Source organism: Periophthalmus magnuspinnatus, chromosome 14 (genome assembly GCF_009829125.3).
Source record: "Periophthalmus magnuspinnatus isolate fPerMag1 chromosome 14, fPerMag1.2.pri, whole genome shotgun sequence".
In the NCBI taxonomy this organism is placed as follows: domain Eukaryota; kingdom Metazoa; phylum Chordata; class Actinopteri; order Gobiiformes; family Gobiidae; genus Periophthalmus; species Periophthalmus magnuspinnatus.
In genome coordinates, this window is record NC_047139.1 from 27,591,146 (window position 1) to 27,607,722 (window position 16,577).

General features: G+C 37.4%; 2 protein-coding genes across 4 annotated transcripts in view; one reads left to right on the plus strand and one right to left on the minus strand.

Annotated features, from left to right (window-relative positions):
• Window positions 1-331: 331 nt before the first annotated feature.
• mogat3b (monoacylglycerol O-acyltransferase 3b) lies at window positions 332-3,399 on the minus strand. 2 transcript variants are annotated; one of them, XM_055226417.1, is made up of 9 exons: window positions 3,235-3,399; window positions 2,871-3,105; window positions 2,089-2,172; window positions 1,840-1,947; window positions 1,659-1,729; window positions 1,354-1,558; window positions 1,074-1,248; window positions 817-1,001; window positions 332-748 (listed from the first exon to the last, which is right to left on the minus strand). In XM_055226417.1, the coding sequence occupies exons 3-9, from the start codon at window positions 2,168-2,170 to the stop codon at window positions 594-596; spliced, it is 981 nt and encodes a 326-aa protein (XP_055082392.1). In that variant the 5' UTR covers window positions 2,171-2,172; window positions 2,871-3,105; window positions 3,235-3,399; the 3' UTR covers window positions 332-593. The 2 variants fall into 2 exon arrangements, with proteins under 2 accessions (XP_055082392.1, XP_033834773.1); XM_033978882.2 differs by having other exon boundaries at window positions 2,871-3,162.
• Window positions 3,400-4,914: 1,515 nt separating this feature from the next.
• LOC117381849 (neuronal tyrosine-phosphorylated phosphoinositide-3-kinase adapter 1) overlaps window positions 4,915-16,577 on the plus strand; it is a 33,615-nt gene continuing 21,952 nt past the window's right edge. The window contains exon 1 of one of the 2 annotated variants that reach the window (XM_055226742.1): window positions 4,915-5,481. The gene's annotated coding sequence lies outside the window, so the exon portion shown is untranslated. The remainder of the gene's footprint in view (window positions 5,482-16,577) is intronic. The other variant, XM_055226743.1, reaches the window with a different exon arrangement.

Genomic DNA, 16,577 nt, shown 5'->3' on the forward strand with positions numbered 1-16,577 from the left:
TTTTGCATCTTGTACATCTGGAACACGTATGATATACATTGGTGATTACCCAATAAAGTTGAACTTCTACTTCTATTGTCCAGTAGCAATACATTTTTTATGTATTTATAGGTTATAGGGACAAAAGAGTGGATTGAACACACTGGCCTATGCTATAATTAGAAATTGTAATTGTAAATATCAGAACTCAGTATTTGTTTACCTTACCAAGCAAAGAATGAGGCCAACTTTGAGATACTAAATGATCCTGGATACTGATGCCCCCTACTGTCCTCAATAAGGATTACACTTAGCTGCACATATTGGTGCTTTCAACACAAGTCCAAAAGGTTAAAATGGAAAGTGGAAATTCATTTACCCTTACAGTTGCATTATGAGTGGGCTCTGACTACTATCAGAAAACATCACCGGTTCCTTTACCATTGAAATGGTGTAACTAACAACCTGCAATGTTAGAAAAGAGAAACTTGATGGTTTACAGGCAATAATTTACTTTACCAACACATTTGGTCAACATAATTAAGTACAAGAACATCTAGAAACAACATTAAGATATGTCCAGTGTTTGTATGGTCCATTACATCAGAACTGAGTCAAATGAGTAGGAGCTTGTGATTCTCTGAGAGGCCACAGCTGACTTTATGCTCATGAAATAACTTTGTCAGACCCTCCATGTAGAGTTTGTGATAATGATCCACTTCATCGTCTGTGGGGGACATGCACTTTGGCACGGAAATAGGACTTCCCACTGTAAAAAGAATCAATTAGCTACCACTACATCTGAGGAGTTAATTGGATTTGGAAAACTGAGCTTACCAACTGTAGTAACTGGCCTCCTATAAGGAAGAAAGGCAAATTTCTCACCAACAAATAAACATGGGGCAAAGCCCATGACCTTTTTAAACAGATCTTGTAATTTTCGACCAATGCTGCCCTCGGTGAAAATCACCTGCTGAAAAAGTTCATTCTCCCCAAAAGAGTACACAGGTACCAGGTCGGCCCTGAGGAAGAGAAGACGTCATGGCTTTGTCCACATAGATGACTTAATATTTCCCTGTGTTATATGTCCTCACCCAAACTCCAGGGCCACTTTGACAAATCCTTTTCTCTGCTTTATTACCACTGTATTGGCTCCAGGAGACGATGCCAGTGATTCGGCAGCGCCCCCTATGATAATAACAACTGCATTGCCTTTGCCACTCTTCGAAAGGAGGTGTGTGAGACTGGCTTTGCTGACAGGGTAAAGGCCTGAGCAGAAAACAGGCAAAGTACAAAAGTTATCTCTGTGGGCATCTTTTATTACTGGACGTGCAGAGGGGACAGATGTATAGGAGGGGTAAGTCTTGTACAAACCTGCACACATGATATATTCTCTTAACAGTGGGATCCTAAAAAGACCTGCCAGGATGGCCAGGCGGGAGCGCATACCGGGATACAGCTCTGTGAACCCACAGCTTTCTGTGGAAAAGCAGCTAAAGGCTCCTGCACTCATAATGCCGTGTGGATGGCAACCCAAAATGTAATTTTTGCTTGGACTCAATTCTGCTGTCTTTTTTAGCTGTTCAAAACAAATTATGGTGAAAATATACCCCCAGAGTTTCCTAAATTTTGTACACTAAAACAAATATGACAAAGTTCATAATCATGGCTAGGCCTACCTTTATTGGAAAAAAGTCTCTGAAGTGCTCCCATACCTTCCACTTTCTTACAAACATGGTTCCCCTGCCACCTGGGGATGTAAAATGGAATGTAAATGTTACATTCAATGTTTATGGAAATACGTGTACAAATGCAAAAAACTAACTAAACCACTTTTTTTTTTTTTTTTTTTTTTTTTACCTTTTTCAGGAGTATGCCAGTCCATCACCAGCCACATAAAGGACAATGCAGACAGTGCCCACAGAGATGTAAACATGAGAAATATGCTCAAAATAGTGCACGACAACCCTGACATTACACATACAAGACAGTGTTAAAAATATTCATTTTTATTTCTGTAAAAAAATTGATTTTCAAAATATAACTTGCATTTAAATGTAATTATATTGAGTACACTGATAATAAAGCCAGTAAGATATATAGCCTCACCTAGAAAAAGAAACGTGAGCACCCACTGAAGAACACTTACGGCCTCTAACAGCTCTTTCCACTGCGTTTTTTCCTTTGCCATTTCTGCAAAAATCAGACACAACATTAACTTTCTGCATCCAATGACATGTGCAATGGGCCATATAATTATAGACCTGACAAATGTACATTGATTGGTAATTATTTTGAAAGTTATGATGATGGTGATATAGTGCTGATAATTGTGCAACTTGACCTGTCCATCAGAGCTGCAGCTAACGATTATTTTAATAATTGTCTAGCCAGTGATTATTTTATGTTTAGATGACTAGTTATAGAATTATTTCAACTGTACATATACACTTTTCAAATAGATTTTAACCAAATAAAGCCTGAATTGTGGTGACTGACGGTCACTAGAATATTTGCATATAAAATGTATTACTGATTTCTTTTTTGGCAAATGTTTTAGGGTCACATGACCCAGTTAACAAAAACTATTATGAAAATATGTTTGACTACTTTGATAGTTGACTAGTCACAATTATTCAGATTAATTCTTGCAGCCCTACAGTGTATCCTGTAAACGTTGCTTTGAGAAGTGGCAAGAGGTTATTAATAAATGACCTACATAGGAGCTGGCTCAGAATATTTTCTTAATAAATCAGTGCCATTGATGACATTGATTTATGCACTAAACAAAAGGCAATTTTTTTTTTCAAATTTCAACTCAAATTTCAATGTTTTAATACGTAAAATAAAAATGATAATTATTACACTGATAAATATGAATAATACATTACCTTCTGTGGTCTCCTTCTTCAATGAATTTGAATGAAGTCTCACTAGTTCATGGCAACCACTGCATGTACTTTGACCAGACCAGTGATAACAGATCCACTCCCCCAACACTTTGACACACTCTTGCAATATCAGAAGTAACTGTACTGACAATATGACACAATCATGTAATGTTCCAGGATGTCTGGCATAATGACATTTTTAAACCAAATGCAGCTGTGCGGAGTCTTCTACTTTCTGTGTGGGAAAAGAGCATTTTGGACTTTAATGGTCACTGCCCTCATAAGATGTTATCTGAAAAGACATAGCATTATCATTCAACATGCACATAGTGATTTGGAAATCTGAACACTGCAAAACTCTTACCTTGCATTTCATGGTGAGTAGGTCTGCTTTGTATCTAGAAGCAAACAACTGATATAATTTCTGAGATATTAGAAATCCATACACATTACACAATATATTTAAAGCCAGATATGTTTTTCTTCATTGCCAATTCAGAGCCATCACTTCCTGCTTTCTGTTTGATGTGCCAAAATATAAAAGTCACTTCCCTTCATATTTCAAAATAAAAGCCTCTGTACAGTGAAGCAATGGTACATGGCTGAAGACTTTTGGTATTATATTGTGAAATTGAACAACTGGAAAAAAGGAAGTGCTTAAGTCAGTATGTTAATGATAGCAACAAATTACCCGCATTACTGACATGACCCCAGTATAATATTAGAGCTATTTGTGCATCCAATAGAAAAAAAAATAAATAAATAAATAAATAAAAAATAAAATACTACTACTACTACTACCACCACCACCAATAATAATAATAATAATAATAATAATAATAATAATAATAATAATAATAATAATAATAATAATAATAATAATAATAATAATAACAACAATATATATTTTTTTTAAATAATACACTATTACACAGTTCATGAGAAAATAAATAAATAAATAAACAATTAAATCATCTACTTCTATAATTTGCATTTATTCCCTATTCAATTTACAATACACAGCGCAGGCCACAATGTTTGCCTTTTCTTTCATGAATAATTAAATGGATGAAGTAGCCAAATGTGTTGCCTATTCAAGAACAACGTTTGAATAAAACAGAAAAATCAATACTATCTGCAGGTTGTTATACTCATTTGATGCGGTAAGTAATAGAAGGACATTAATATGGATATAAAAATTATAGCCTATTAGGGGCCATCACAGAGCTTGTGTCTGTCTTTATTGTCCTGGGCCCTTCCCTTCTCTCTACAATAATATAAAGCAATAAGTAAAACCCAATGTTTTATAAGGAGACCTATCCATAAATTACAGAAAAGCCTCTTAAGCCACTAGGCCACACTTCACCTGTAAAAGCACAGACTACGACAGATAAAAACATAAAAATAAAAACATAAAAAGTGACTGAGCTTCACTGATAAAAGATGTAACTAGCACATGTCTTGGTTTGTGTAGAATAGCCTATGCTAATACTCCTTTTAGGATGTCCTTAGCTGTCCTTTTGTGATCACAGACGGGGGTGTGTCAGTCCCCTCACAGGCCATGTGTGGGCCAGTGAGTCACGTGCTCCTAAAATACTTAATATGAATTCTTTGCTAAATATTTGTTGCATTTGAGTGTTTTTCTGATGCTGCAGTCACACATTGTTTTAAGATTTCATACTAGTGCTTGATTACACAATAGGCTCATTAGATTTCCAATTGGAGTCTATTTATAGGCGAATATTTTGGTTTATCGTGAGCTAAACTGTTTTATCCTCTTTAGAATAAGGGGGATAGGGGCTTTCACATCAAATGCTTGCTGACATAATGCAGCGCTTTTTTTTTTTTTTTGCCAAATCTCCGCCACTGTAGACTGTGGAAAAACACGCTTCAGCAGACAGACACCAAAACAGCACGGCGTTTGTGGCGGCTCCCGCGCGCCCTGGATCTCCTTGAGCAGCTGGACTCGGTGCCATAGACCCGCTCTGCTCTCTGGGTTTGTGGGTCTGGTCTGTGGGTCTGGTCTGTGGGTCTGGTCTCTGGGTCTGGTCTCTGGGTCTACTCTGTGGGTCTACTCCAGGCTGAATATGAATGGGGGTCCGCGTGAGGAGGATGGCCACCGCTTGAACCGTGCAGTGCGCCTCCATCTGCGCAGTGCTGTTTGTCGTGTTTAGTGACTGTGCGCAGCTGAAGCGTAGCAATGTTTCTTTTGCAGAGGTCGCGTGGCTTTTCACCAAAAGACGAGGATGGGGTCATTCTCCAGCGTTTGCATTGGAGCGTTTTGTAACGTCGTACTGAATTGCATCATGATTTTCAATCAGAGCTACGGCGGGTCTCAATAGTATAGGCTACCGTGTGCGCTGTTTATCATAAAAATGGAAGACCTCTCACGTCAAGAAAAGGCGTCAATCCGGTGATATGCGTCTGAATAAGTGATTTCACATTCCTGCTCTTCTTGACACATCTGGGGAAAGATCTCTCGTTTGTCGCGTGCGCCAGGACAGCTGTGTCATCAACAACCGGCGTGCTTTTGTTGTTGTCTCATTTTACGAGCTGGACCTCGGCGTGGTGAGGCGGATCTGCGCCAGCCATAGGCTCCTTAGTGACTAAGGTAAGATTCAAAGCTTCATTAATGTCATGTAGTGTTTTTGCAGCCCGTGCAGGCACCATGTACCCAGCATTGCCAGCTGTCACTTTGAAAATGCACCGTCTGCTTATAAAGCGGCACCCTTATTACGCTGTGCGCATAGGAACGGGCCTCAGAGCGTTTGGCGTGATAATTAGCCCCAAATCTGGGCTGACTGATGTGAGAACGGTTTATCATTGAAGCTCTGTGCCATATTGGCCTGTTTTTGTCGCAAACGCGCGACATGCAAACAATATGTCCAACTGTCTAAGCACCAACTGTGTTTAAACCAAATCGTGACATGGCTTTATAAATATTTCAGTTAAAAACAAGCCTCTGTCAGCTGACCGGTGAGCTCGGATATGCACAGCGTTATTAGGCAAATGATGCTACAGTGAGTGGCAACGTGTGGCAAGGCCCATAGAAAACATCTGCATTCTCCGGGTTTTTAGAGAGAAACACAGCTGTGGTGTGTGTCTGTGGTTTATGTCAGAGGTGTATGTCTGTGGTGTATGTCAGAGGTGTATGTCTGTGGTGTATGTCTGTGGTGTATGTCAGAGGTATACACCTCTGACATACGTCTGTGGTGTATGTGTGTGGTGTATTTCAGAGGTGTATGTGTGTGGTGTATGTTTGTGCCAGGTGAGGATGTGGTGGTGCTGGGCATGCTTGGATGTTCGCTTCACACCGTTTGTGTTATTGTTATCTTCCATAGGGAAAATGCATTGGGCATGGATGTGAGATCCTGCAGTAGCCAGTGCCACCTATGGGGCGCAAGCTTATCCAAAATATAAAAATAAGCCGCGGACAAAACGTAAAGGTTCCGTTTCCGCCGCGTTTATTCGTCTCTTTTCCGGGCGTGACAGGCGCTCAGATAAGCATCCCTCTCTGTGAGATTTCTCCTCCAGCTTTTCTAGCCTAGTATTCTAAATGTTTCTCCCACACTCTCTGTTCTATATTTACAATAATCTGTATCAGCTTTATGCAAACCTTGATCTGTAAATATTGGCACACTGAATCTTGTCTGAAATCTGAAATGTTTTGGCTCATTTGTATTTTTCTTTGCTTGTATGGTGTCTCCAAGCTTGCTGCTGCTCTGTCTGCTTAGAAACCCCCTGAAATTCAATTAATTACCAGTCAGTATCGCTTGACCTTGGGGTATAACATGCCTGCTGTTGAGTGAGGGCCATTTGCACAGCACACGTGCCTTGGGGTAACTATAGGTAGTAGACAAATTAGGATCAGTTGCCAGTGTTTTGGTTATAGTAAACGGTTGGTACCTCAGGGGGGACGAGCAGGGAGGGATGGGATCTATAGCTGCAGCTGTGTGACTTAGGGTCACTGGGTGCAGCCATTGAGCCACACGTTTTTGTGGAGTATGTCTTGAATGCAGAAGAGACAGCAGCGCGTCAACTGTGCCCCTCACCTGCTCTCCCCAAATGCTGCTGGAAATGTGATAAGAGAAAGATAGGTCAGTGTGTTAGCCACATGCAGTCAGACGTCAGGCTGTGATTTTGGTGTTTACTAGGCTATGTAAGTTTAAGGCACATACTGTAGACTATTAAAGTTACAAGTCCTCAAAATGTCAGTAGTAAAGCATGAAGAAGGGATTAAAACAGTTGCATTTAGAGATTTAGTTTGGAATAAAATTATGAGGTCACTGAGTTTTCTTTTAGTCTGTCCGCGCTAATAAAATGTTAACCTAATTGAGATTCAGTCGTTTCAAATCTTCAAGCATAAGCTTGGAACTGTTTTATCAAGAGGCCTGCTGCCAATCACTGCTCAGTAAAATGTTGTTTGGTGCAGTGTTCAGACTGAGGAGAAATACATTGGAATGTTTGTGTTAATAGTGTGCTATGTAACTTTTTTCTGGCTGGAGGATCCAAAACCTACTTGTCTCCATGGATATGTTATTGCTTTCCTGAAATGTTCCACAGTATAGCATTAAACGTGTCTATCTCCATTGAGACACCAAATCAAGTTAGAGGTGGAGTCTGTGGAGAAACGACCATGCTCACTGTAGAATGTGTTTTTCAAGGTACCTCGCTAACACTTAAACACCTATAATTGGAAAAATGCATTATAGAACGTTCCCTACATAATGCTTAGACTGAATGCATGCAATGTTTAGGCAAATACTGAAATTAATTAAAATAAATAAATAATGTAATTTATGTAATGTTATGTAATCAAAAATAATGATGATCAATTAGAGGAAAAAACATTGCCACATTGCAGACTATAAGAGTGGTTAAATTTAGAGATCTATTTTTTATGACTGCTTGTTTGTTCTTTCTTATGTAATTTTAACAATTTGTTGATAAATGTAACTCTTACAATCATGTTTAGACTTGCATTGTGCTAAAACAAGAGGGTTAGTTGCGGCCCACATGGGGGTGGACTAGAGCTGGAGAAAGGACAGAGTAAGGAATTGACGGATAGGAGAGAGACATGGCAGGGGCTGACATTTTAAGCCAATTTCTTTGGTGGAGTGGATACCCTCGTCTTGCTGAACACTGAGCTGTAATGGATTTTTTGGTCTGGTCTCTGCGTGTGCCTGCATGGATTTCCTTCAGCACCCAAACAGTCTGTAAAGTTTGGGGTCAGCAGACAGCAGGGGTTAGACAAGCTACTATTGAGGCAAAGGGTTATATTAGGTACAAATCTGAATGTGTGTGGACCATAACGCTGAGTAAAAATGTTAATTTTCAAACACTCAGTATATGAAGCATAAAATTACCAAAAAAGAAAAACCTACAAATCAGTTGGTTTGTGGTGGATGCATCTTTGTGCACTTTTTAGTGTTATGATACTACCCCATACTAAAATTTCAAACTCAATTTTGATGCTAAGGAATAGACTCAATACAGATTACGATACTTTATTTAGATAATCACATTTTCAACAATAACTTGTAGTACTTTTATTTTCCCACATGGCCTTATATCTGTGTAATCCTTCAGTCGTAGGTGCCAGGTGCCAGAGTGGTCCATGGGCGTATATGTAGTCTAAATACAGCTCAATGTCATTCTAAAGCTGACTTTTTTAGTATCTTTGGCCAGCCCTCGTTGTTTTATATAAATCACTACTTCATACAGTTACAACACAACTCAATAATGGAAAAAATGGAAATAATGTAACTTAAGCATTTGTTTTGCAATTATATCTAAGCAGTTACTGAGGCACTGCTATGGGACAACCATTGTGGGCTTTTTTCTTGTGCCTTTTGATAATATTGACAACCTGCTAACTTGTAGTTTATTACAATTTGTAAATAAAGCTTAATTTAAGTTTGCACCTTGTGATTTAAGTCTTTCATATCTCCATGATGTTTGCCCCTGTGTGCACATACACATTTTATATGAATGCAAACATGATATGTTGAGAGAAATATTGATAAATTATTACTTGTAATAATCACACTTTATTGTATTTTCTTAGGGCAAAAAGTAGCGGTGTTGTTAGCTGTTGTTGGCTATAGGATGTGTGTTAGATCCTTGTTGCTGTGGTCTGCACTCCTCTATGTGATAATGAGAAGAGAGTAAAGAGTGTGATGCTTGTGACCTATTGGAAACTCAAACCTGTCTTACACTTAACTTGTTGATAAGTTGTGCTTTATTCAACCAAGCTTGTTTAACCAGAAATCTGAACAATGGCATTTTTAGTCTGACTTTCATATACAATCTTAAAGCATATATATATAGTAGACTATTTTACAAATGACAACCAGAACCAGCTCTGTGGAGCTCCAACTCCACTGTACTTTATGACATGGTAAAGCCTATGCATCCTGTCCTATGTCAGGGATCACATGCAATTCAGATGTGTTAGTTTGAGCAGCCAGTTCTCATTGCAGAGTAGTCAAGAGTAATGATGTGTGGTAATGATTTCCTTCAGGCAACTCATCTTTGTTCATTTCCCCTCTGTTTTCTCCTCATTAAACCTTCAGAGTCATTTGCACGGCCCTATTCAGAATAAATAAAGTTTGTAACTCCCCTCGTATTGACGGGGATGACAGTTATGCTGGGATTTATTACTATGTATTTCATTATATTTTAATCATACATGTGTATATTTGAGACAACGACACAGATGTTCCTACTTGTCATTTGTTAGGCTTCTTTCCTCTGTTTAGCCTCCTTTGCAAAATCATTTTAGCTCCATTATGTGCAAAGCTAATTGGCACAATCAGAATGAATAGAACACTATGTGGCTGGGTTTTTCAATTACAAACTTCAAATTATACAATTTTACAATATAATTATTTTCAAGGTTTTACAAAATACACTCTTTTAAGCCTGAATAATAGCCATATCAATATGTAGGCTAAATAATAAAGAGCGTACCAAGGATATAACTGTCATATATAATAATGTGATTATTATTATTAATTGCTAATTAGGCTACTACATTGTGTATGGAATTATTGCACCTTTGCACTGTAGACCACTTTTAGTGTTATGTCTGAAAAGTATATACAATCTCTAGATAAAATCTGAAATTACAACTTAAACACTATGTTGGTGTTTTGTTTTTTCAACTATGGCATAAGTCATATTATGGTGTAATTGTGCTGACTTCTGTTTTCCCAAGACCTTCAAAAGACCTTGAATAATTTGACACTTTTTAAAGTTAAGCATGTACAGTAGCTTATATGTATAGTATTTATAATGTTAATATTTTTTTTTGTTTTTTAATCTAAAGCTGATCTGGACCATAACTGAAGTATAGCAGGAAGTATGATATATTGTCCGTGTCATTCCCAAAGGTCGCAGGAAACCGGCAAAACCTCAAGTTCAGCAACAATGGGTGAAAATAGGTGAAGACAGGGTGCTACCTGCATATGTAAGGACCAAGATGCAAAAGAGAAACAGAATAACTTACAGCATTGGAAATGTCAAAGCAATCTTAATTTTCAGTGGAAACGATCCCAGCAGCCTCACACCACAAGTGAGCCACCATTAGCAAGAGTGATATTCAAAAAACATGCTGTTGATAAGAAATGTAACAGCTGTTACATTAAATAATACCAGAATAATGTCTTAACTTTAACAATAAGTCTATATCCACTAATATGTCAATTGTGATTTTCTAGTGTGTGTCAGAGCAGCCTGAGTGAGACACCCCACTGTGAAGTAACATGCCATCACATTTGTTCCAGCTTGTACCTCTTGGTTTTACAGCTGCCAGCACAATCGCGAGCCGGAATAACAGGAATACAGATTTCTCAAGTGAGACTCCCAGCTGAAAAACTGCCAATCACAGCCTGTGTCAATGTCAGATTTATTTCAGGACAACTGCAATAGAGCGCTTTTATGTGCACCACCACACACTCTAGAAATAGGAAACTTTTTTTATTCTATATTTTTGGTATAAAATAGTTAAAGCTTTAGGGTTTGGAAGCTGTAGATACTAGTGTGAATTTTACTTCACACAAGTAATTCAATTTTGCTATCAAATAGCACTGGAATGAAAATGCTCTTTGTCCACATTCATACAGTAGTGCTTTGCAGATGCAATGTTTGTAATGTCAACAGTTTTTTTTTCTTTCTATTTTTCTCTCCATTTAGCAGAGGTTACAGATGACTTTCTGTTTGGTCAGTATTTGTCTGACTAAACACTTCATTTCTTGGTAGACAATAATGTTATTTATTATGACTTTAGTCTTTCTGTTATTTTAGATCATAAGTAATTGAGCCACTAATCCGTTTTATTTTAAATGATGATGAATCTACTTGAAATCACTAGGGATGTCACAATATCAAATTTTAGTGTTGCAATTGTTGTAAGAAGAAATATCCAGAGTTTCCGATTATTCTTAATCTTTAATTGACTTTCATTCATACTGGATCCCCAAATGAGAACAGCTTTCAGATGTCAACTTTCTTAATGACAAAGTAAAGTTAATGTGACATAAATATAACATTTCAGTTAACTTTGTTGGAGTATATGTTGATTTGGCTTGTTTTTGTTTCTAAAATCATCATACAGTTATACGGTGACCTAAATACTCATTGATTACCTAACTAATCTTGCATCCCTGCTATATTCCACCGTGCTGTGTCTTTATACAGATTCTTAAAGTCTACAGTGCTAAAATAAACCATTGTCTAGTAAATTCTCTTATCAATTAAGTATCAAATCCCTTATATAGTTCAAGTTGCTTTGCTAACATGTTGTGGGTTTCGTTAATATCTTATTGACCCTATCCTGTAATATTTTTACAGGATATCTTGCATAGAACAGGGATCCTATAAAAAACAGAGATGAATATTTTAGTAATAAATATAATATAATAAACACACATGATGTTTAATGCCCAGTTCAGTAATGAACTGCAGATTCTGACAGGGTGATGGAGTAGTGCCTGCAGAAAGGAAAGAAAAAAAAAGACCGAAGTACCTATGTTTCTCCTGAAATCTGCCCATACTGTAATATTCTAATACTTTTCCAGTGCTTGTTACCACACAGCGCTCATAAGTAGGCCATAGAAGACATTATCAGGGTATGTAATGAGATGAGTGGGAGGCTGCGTGTGGGCATGCATGTTTATTCTGTAGAGCCTACTCTTTGACTTGTGTGTAGTGGGAGTTACTGAACAAAAAGTACCTCATAGTTTGAAATCTGCCTAACCACTTGTGGACTACCTGCCCACCCACGCTCTGGCCCTGGCTTTCAATCACAGGTGTAATGAGGTGAGTTTTAGCTAAATTAACATATGTGGACAGATTTGATTTTCTTTTAAGATTTCGTTTTTCTTCAAGGTTGGATCTATTTTTGATCTTGTGCCTCATGACTGAAGCTTTCTGGTATTTTGAATGAACGTCTCTAATGTGCTGTATGTGCCGTAGTCATCACAAGACGCTCTGAGGCAAATCATGAACAGGGATGTGCAGCTGATCCAGGACTTTGCTGTGGGCTATTGGGCTTTGCTTAAGTGATGCTGAGTAGTTTGTGAATTTTGGGCCAGGGACACTCTACATAACCGCAGGCCATCACGCATTTTATAGGTCATTGAAAAATGTGTAGTAAGCTTCAGCATAAAATCAAAAGAGATGAAATTGCAGACATAATTTACAAGTAGGTCTAGATACATTGTATATCCTAAGGTATGCCAAATTGCAAGATGGTAAAACTATTAAAAGCCTGAGAAAGGTGTGATGTAATGCTAAAGAAAATATGTAAAAAATAACATTGAAACTAGCTTTGTCACAGACAATAAATAAATGGTGGATTGAAACATATAGATTTGTGTATACAGAGCTATAATTCAACTCTTCATGTATCCCAAAAAACTGAAATAACTAGTTAGAAGAAGATGTGCACTCGGTAAATACAATTAATAAAAATAATTGTTGATGTCTCATTTATTTAGCGATATGTCATTATCATGTTTTTTGTTGATAAAATGATCAAGAAAGGCCTAGATGTATCTCGCCATTTTTACACTACCTAAACAGGACGTCTGTGGTTTACTCTCTATCCATAAAACCATATCCCATACCTTTTATTAGTTGCTTACTTATTCCTTTTGTGTATATAAAAAATCTTTGGCCTTACCCTAGAATTTTCAAGTAAATAAAAGAACGCACTGATTGTGCACATGTGATGTCCTAGAAAAGCTATATTACATCCTATGCTCTTCATTCAAGAGATAATGTTACAGAGAAAGCCTGTGTGCCATCTCTGAGCAAACAAAACAAACATGGAGGTGCACATATTGCTGGGTAATCCTTGTCTATAAAAAGTCTTGCCGAAGAATTGTGGATCAGTGAAGCGTGTGCAGCTGCAGAGCTTTCCCCTCAGCATTCAGGGGGGTCTTTTAACTCACATACACAGCCCACCACAGCATCGCTCTCAGTCTGACTTCAGCTGAACAAAATATAGACAGGATGCACACTGTTCATGAGGGAGGTCTGTGCGCCATTGTCATGCAGTGTCACTCTTGTCTAAAATTAAAATGTTCCTTAATGTTTGTTGTCCTGCATCACTCCTAGAAATTTTGAAATAGCTTTCCCTTTTACTACTATATCAATGTTATTATGTACAAACAAATATTCTGTTAAACTGTTGGATATAAGCATTTTTCAAAAAAAAAAAAAAAAAAACACACAAGTAAAACTTTTAAAACATCTAGATTTTCTCACAAAATAGATATACTGGCTCATGGCTGTCCAGCCAATCCTCTGTCAGTAAAAGCATGTGAAGCAAGGACTGGACTTTGTAAGTAGAAATTTGACATTTTTCTGTTTTAAAAGGCAGTTATTGAAGTCTGTCTTGTTTATGCTCAAGAAATTAATATTGAAATATGTTTTATCTGTTTTAATACAACAGAATAACATGCAAAATCAAAATTTGTGACTGATAAATAGGAGGAAAAATATGATTTTTTTTGTCATCAACTGTTTAAATATGATTATGTATAATTCTCTAATGATTTAAACAATATTCAACGAGAAACGTTCTAACTTTGAATCATGTTATTTATTGCATTTGAGTGATTCATCTTTACATTAAAGCCCATTTGCACTTGTCTTTGTGTATAGGCCTGGGTATAAGAGCTTCTGAAGGCGGTCAGTGTCCGCACAGGCCTATGTTAAGTGCAGTGGGTCACCTTGGTAACTGCAGATTCCAGCAGAAGATGATGATGAAGGGCAAAGAGGAGGGGAAGCGAGAGTCAAGTACACTGATTGGAGCGTCTTACACCATACAGGGTCTGGGATCATATTCATATGATTCTGAATATTCATATGTAAACAGTATGGTAGGTTATATAACTCATGTTATTAGCAAAAAAACAACCCAATAAACTGCTGTGCCACAACTGGTAAAAACATTGATCAGAATGAGAACTTTTGTTGCCATTGTCAGTGAACAAAATTCTCAAACTAGGAACTTGCTTCAGTGTTATGGTGCAACATAAAACAAAGAATAATACCTAAACTATGATTAAATAAAAATAAGGGCATGCAGTTAAACAGGGTAAATAAAAACAGACACTATAGTGTCAGCATACGTTTGAATGAATGCATTTAGCATCTTAAAATTATATGAGAAAGAAAATCCTGATGCCTATAAAAAAAGAATGAAGCTAAACAAACCTAAGAGAACCTGGCTGCAGACCCAAAGGACCTTACTCTACAGACCTCCACCAGGATGCACCTCCACCCACACATCCCTCACCATTTTCCATTTGTTTACTTAAAAACACATTTACTCATCAAGAGATTTTTTCTTGAAATTAGTGTTGTGTTGCCTCTGCGCTGCTTGTGTATGTTAATTAGGAGTTTAAAACATGGTCTCACAAACAAAAACAGACGTTTAACTGTCAGCATAAGTGTACATAAGGGCATGAATAGCATAGGCATGTAGGTAGGTGTATTTTGTCCGTGTTGCCATAGGCCCTGTGTTCAAATCAGGCACAAATCTGTAATGGTTAAGGTTTGGAAAGGGGTTTGGCCTTGTCTTTAGTATTAAGCAATGTTAACTTTTGTAATGTTATGTTGAACACAGTGGCCATAAACCAGTGGGCTTCGACAGTCTTTTGGCGTGGGGCTGTTTACTTTTATGGACCTGTGGATGGAGGTCAGTTATGTGAGGGTCCTCCTGGTAGAGGTCGGCGGGATGGGTCCTCTCGGTGCAGCCAGGTTCCTCTCAACAAAACAGAGAGCATTTATCTAAGTTTTACACCAGATGCCCTCCCTGGCACATCTTATCCATTTAACTTAGAACAGATACAAGAAAGAAACTATCTCTTCTTGGCTTGATGCTAGATTTGTCAGACTACAGTATGTAATGTATGGACTGGTTTAAAAAAAAAAAGTGGGTGACCTTTTCTGTTATTTGCTAATAAAATAATTAGCATCTGTGATTAGCATATTCATGTATTTTCCTCAAATGACCTTATCATGTTATGGCTCTAATTTCTTGGATTTGGCCATTCAAAAGATAATATTCTGTTTTCAGTTGTTAATGTTGTACTGGGTTCTATGTTTTTTCATTTTTTGAAAACCATGAACAAGGCCCAATAATGCAAGCTCAATTTAAAAATTGACAACTAGTTACAGCATTCAGACCACAATTAAGTATGCCATTGTTGTATAAGCACTGATATTTTGACAAAATGTGTGAAAAACCTTCCAGACACAGTTAAGATGGCAAAAAGAAAAGCACTATAGGTGTCAGTGCCATTTATTGAATTCACATTTGTACAAATTCGCATGAGAATAGTGAGGAGGGGTGGGACTTTTTATTGGATACAAGATATTTTAGGGTTGTTTTTTTTTGGCTTTATAACCAATTTACTCAACATGAGGGAAGAGAGAGTGAAGCATGCATGTTGAATGTATCATTGGATCTGTGTGTTTTTTTTTTTACCTTTTACAATTAGTTGATTTAATTTGTTGCAAAACAGTGACACAGCATTTTTATGTGGCCTTATGGTGTTCAGTTAGTAAATATATACATATTTTTTTAAACCAATCTGTGGGATTAATTATTGCAATCCACTATCCACAGAATGCATACATTTATTCTTTAATATACAGAATGCAGCAAGTAATATTTATACATTAATTTAAACTGTCAAAAGACCACTCAATGGTTCCTGAAATAAATCTAAATGACTTTAGTTAAAAATATCAGTGCTTGTTTTTGTTTATTCAAAAATGGAATTATAAATTGTAGTCTGAATCCTTCAAATGCTTTTTTAAACGGTAGACAACATTTTTTAAACTTCATTTTCTAATACAGTAATATCACAAAGCTAAAGTTTTAAGCACACGAGCATTGCTTTATCCTTAGTTTAGTTTTGTGCCCACAAGAAAAGGGGTCAAAGGAAATACTGTGCCAGATTCCTCTGGCCTGCAGTGCTCCGTCCACTGTCATCACCACAGGCCTCCACTGCACAATGTGATATTGTTGGAGCCTGGGACACAAGCAGCTCCACATTAAGACCAGTTTAGACATGCTTATGGAGCAGCAAAGGCGCCCAAAGGTGAAAAAGTGACTTTGGACTTAGGAATGCTCCACACTGTGGGAATTATTTGAATGATCTTCTTTGCTTCAAACCATTTCATAGT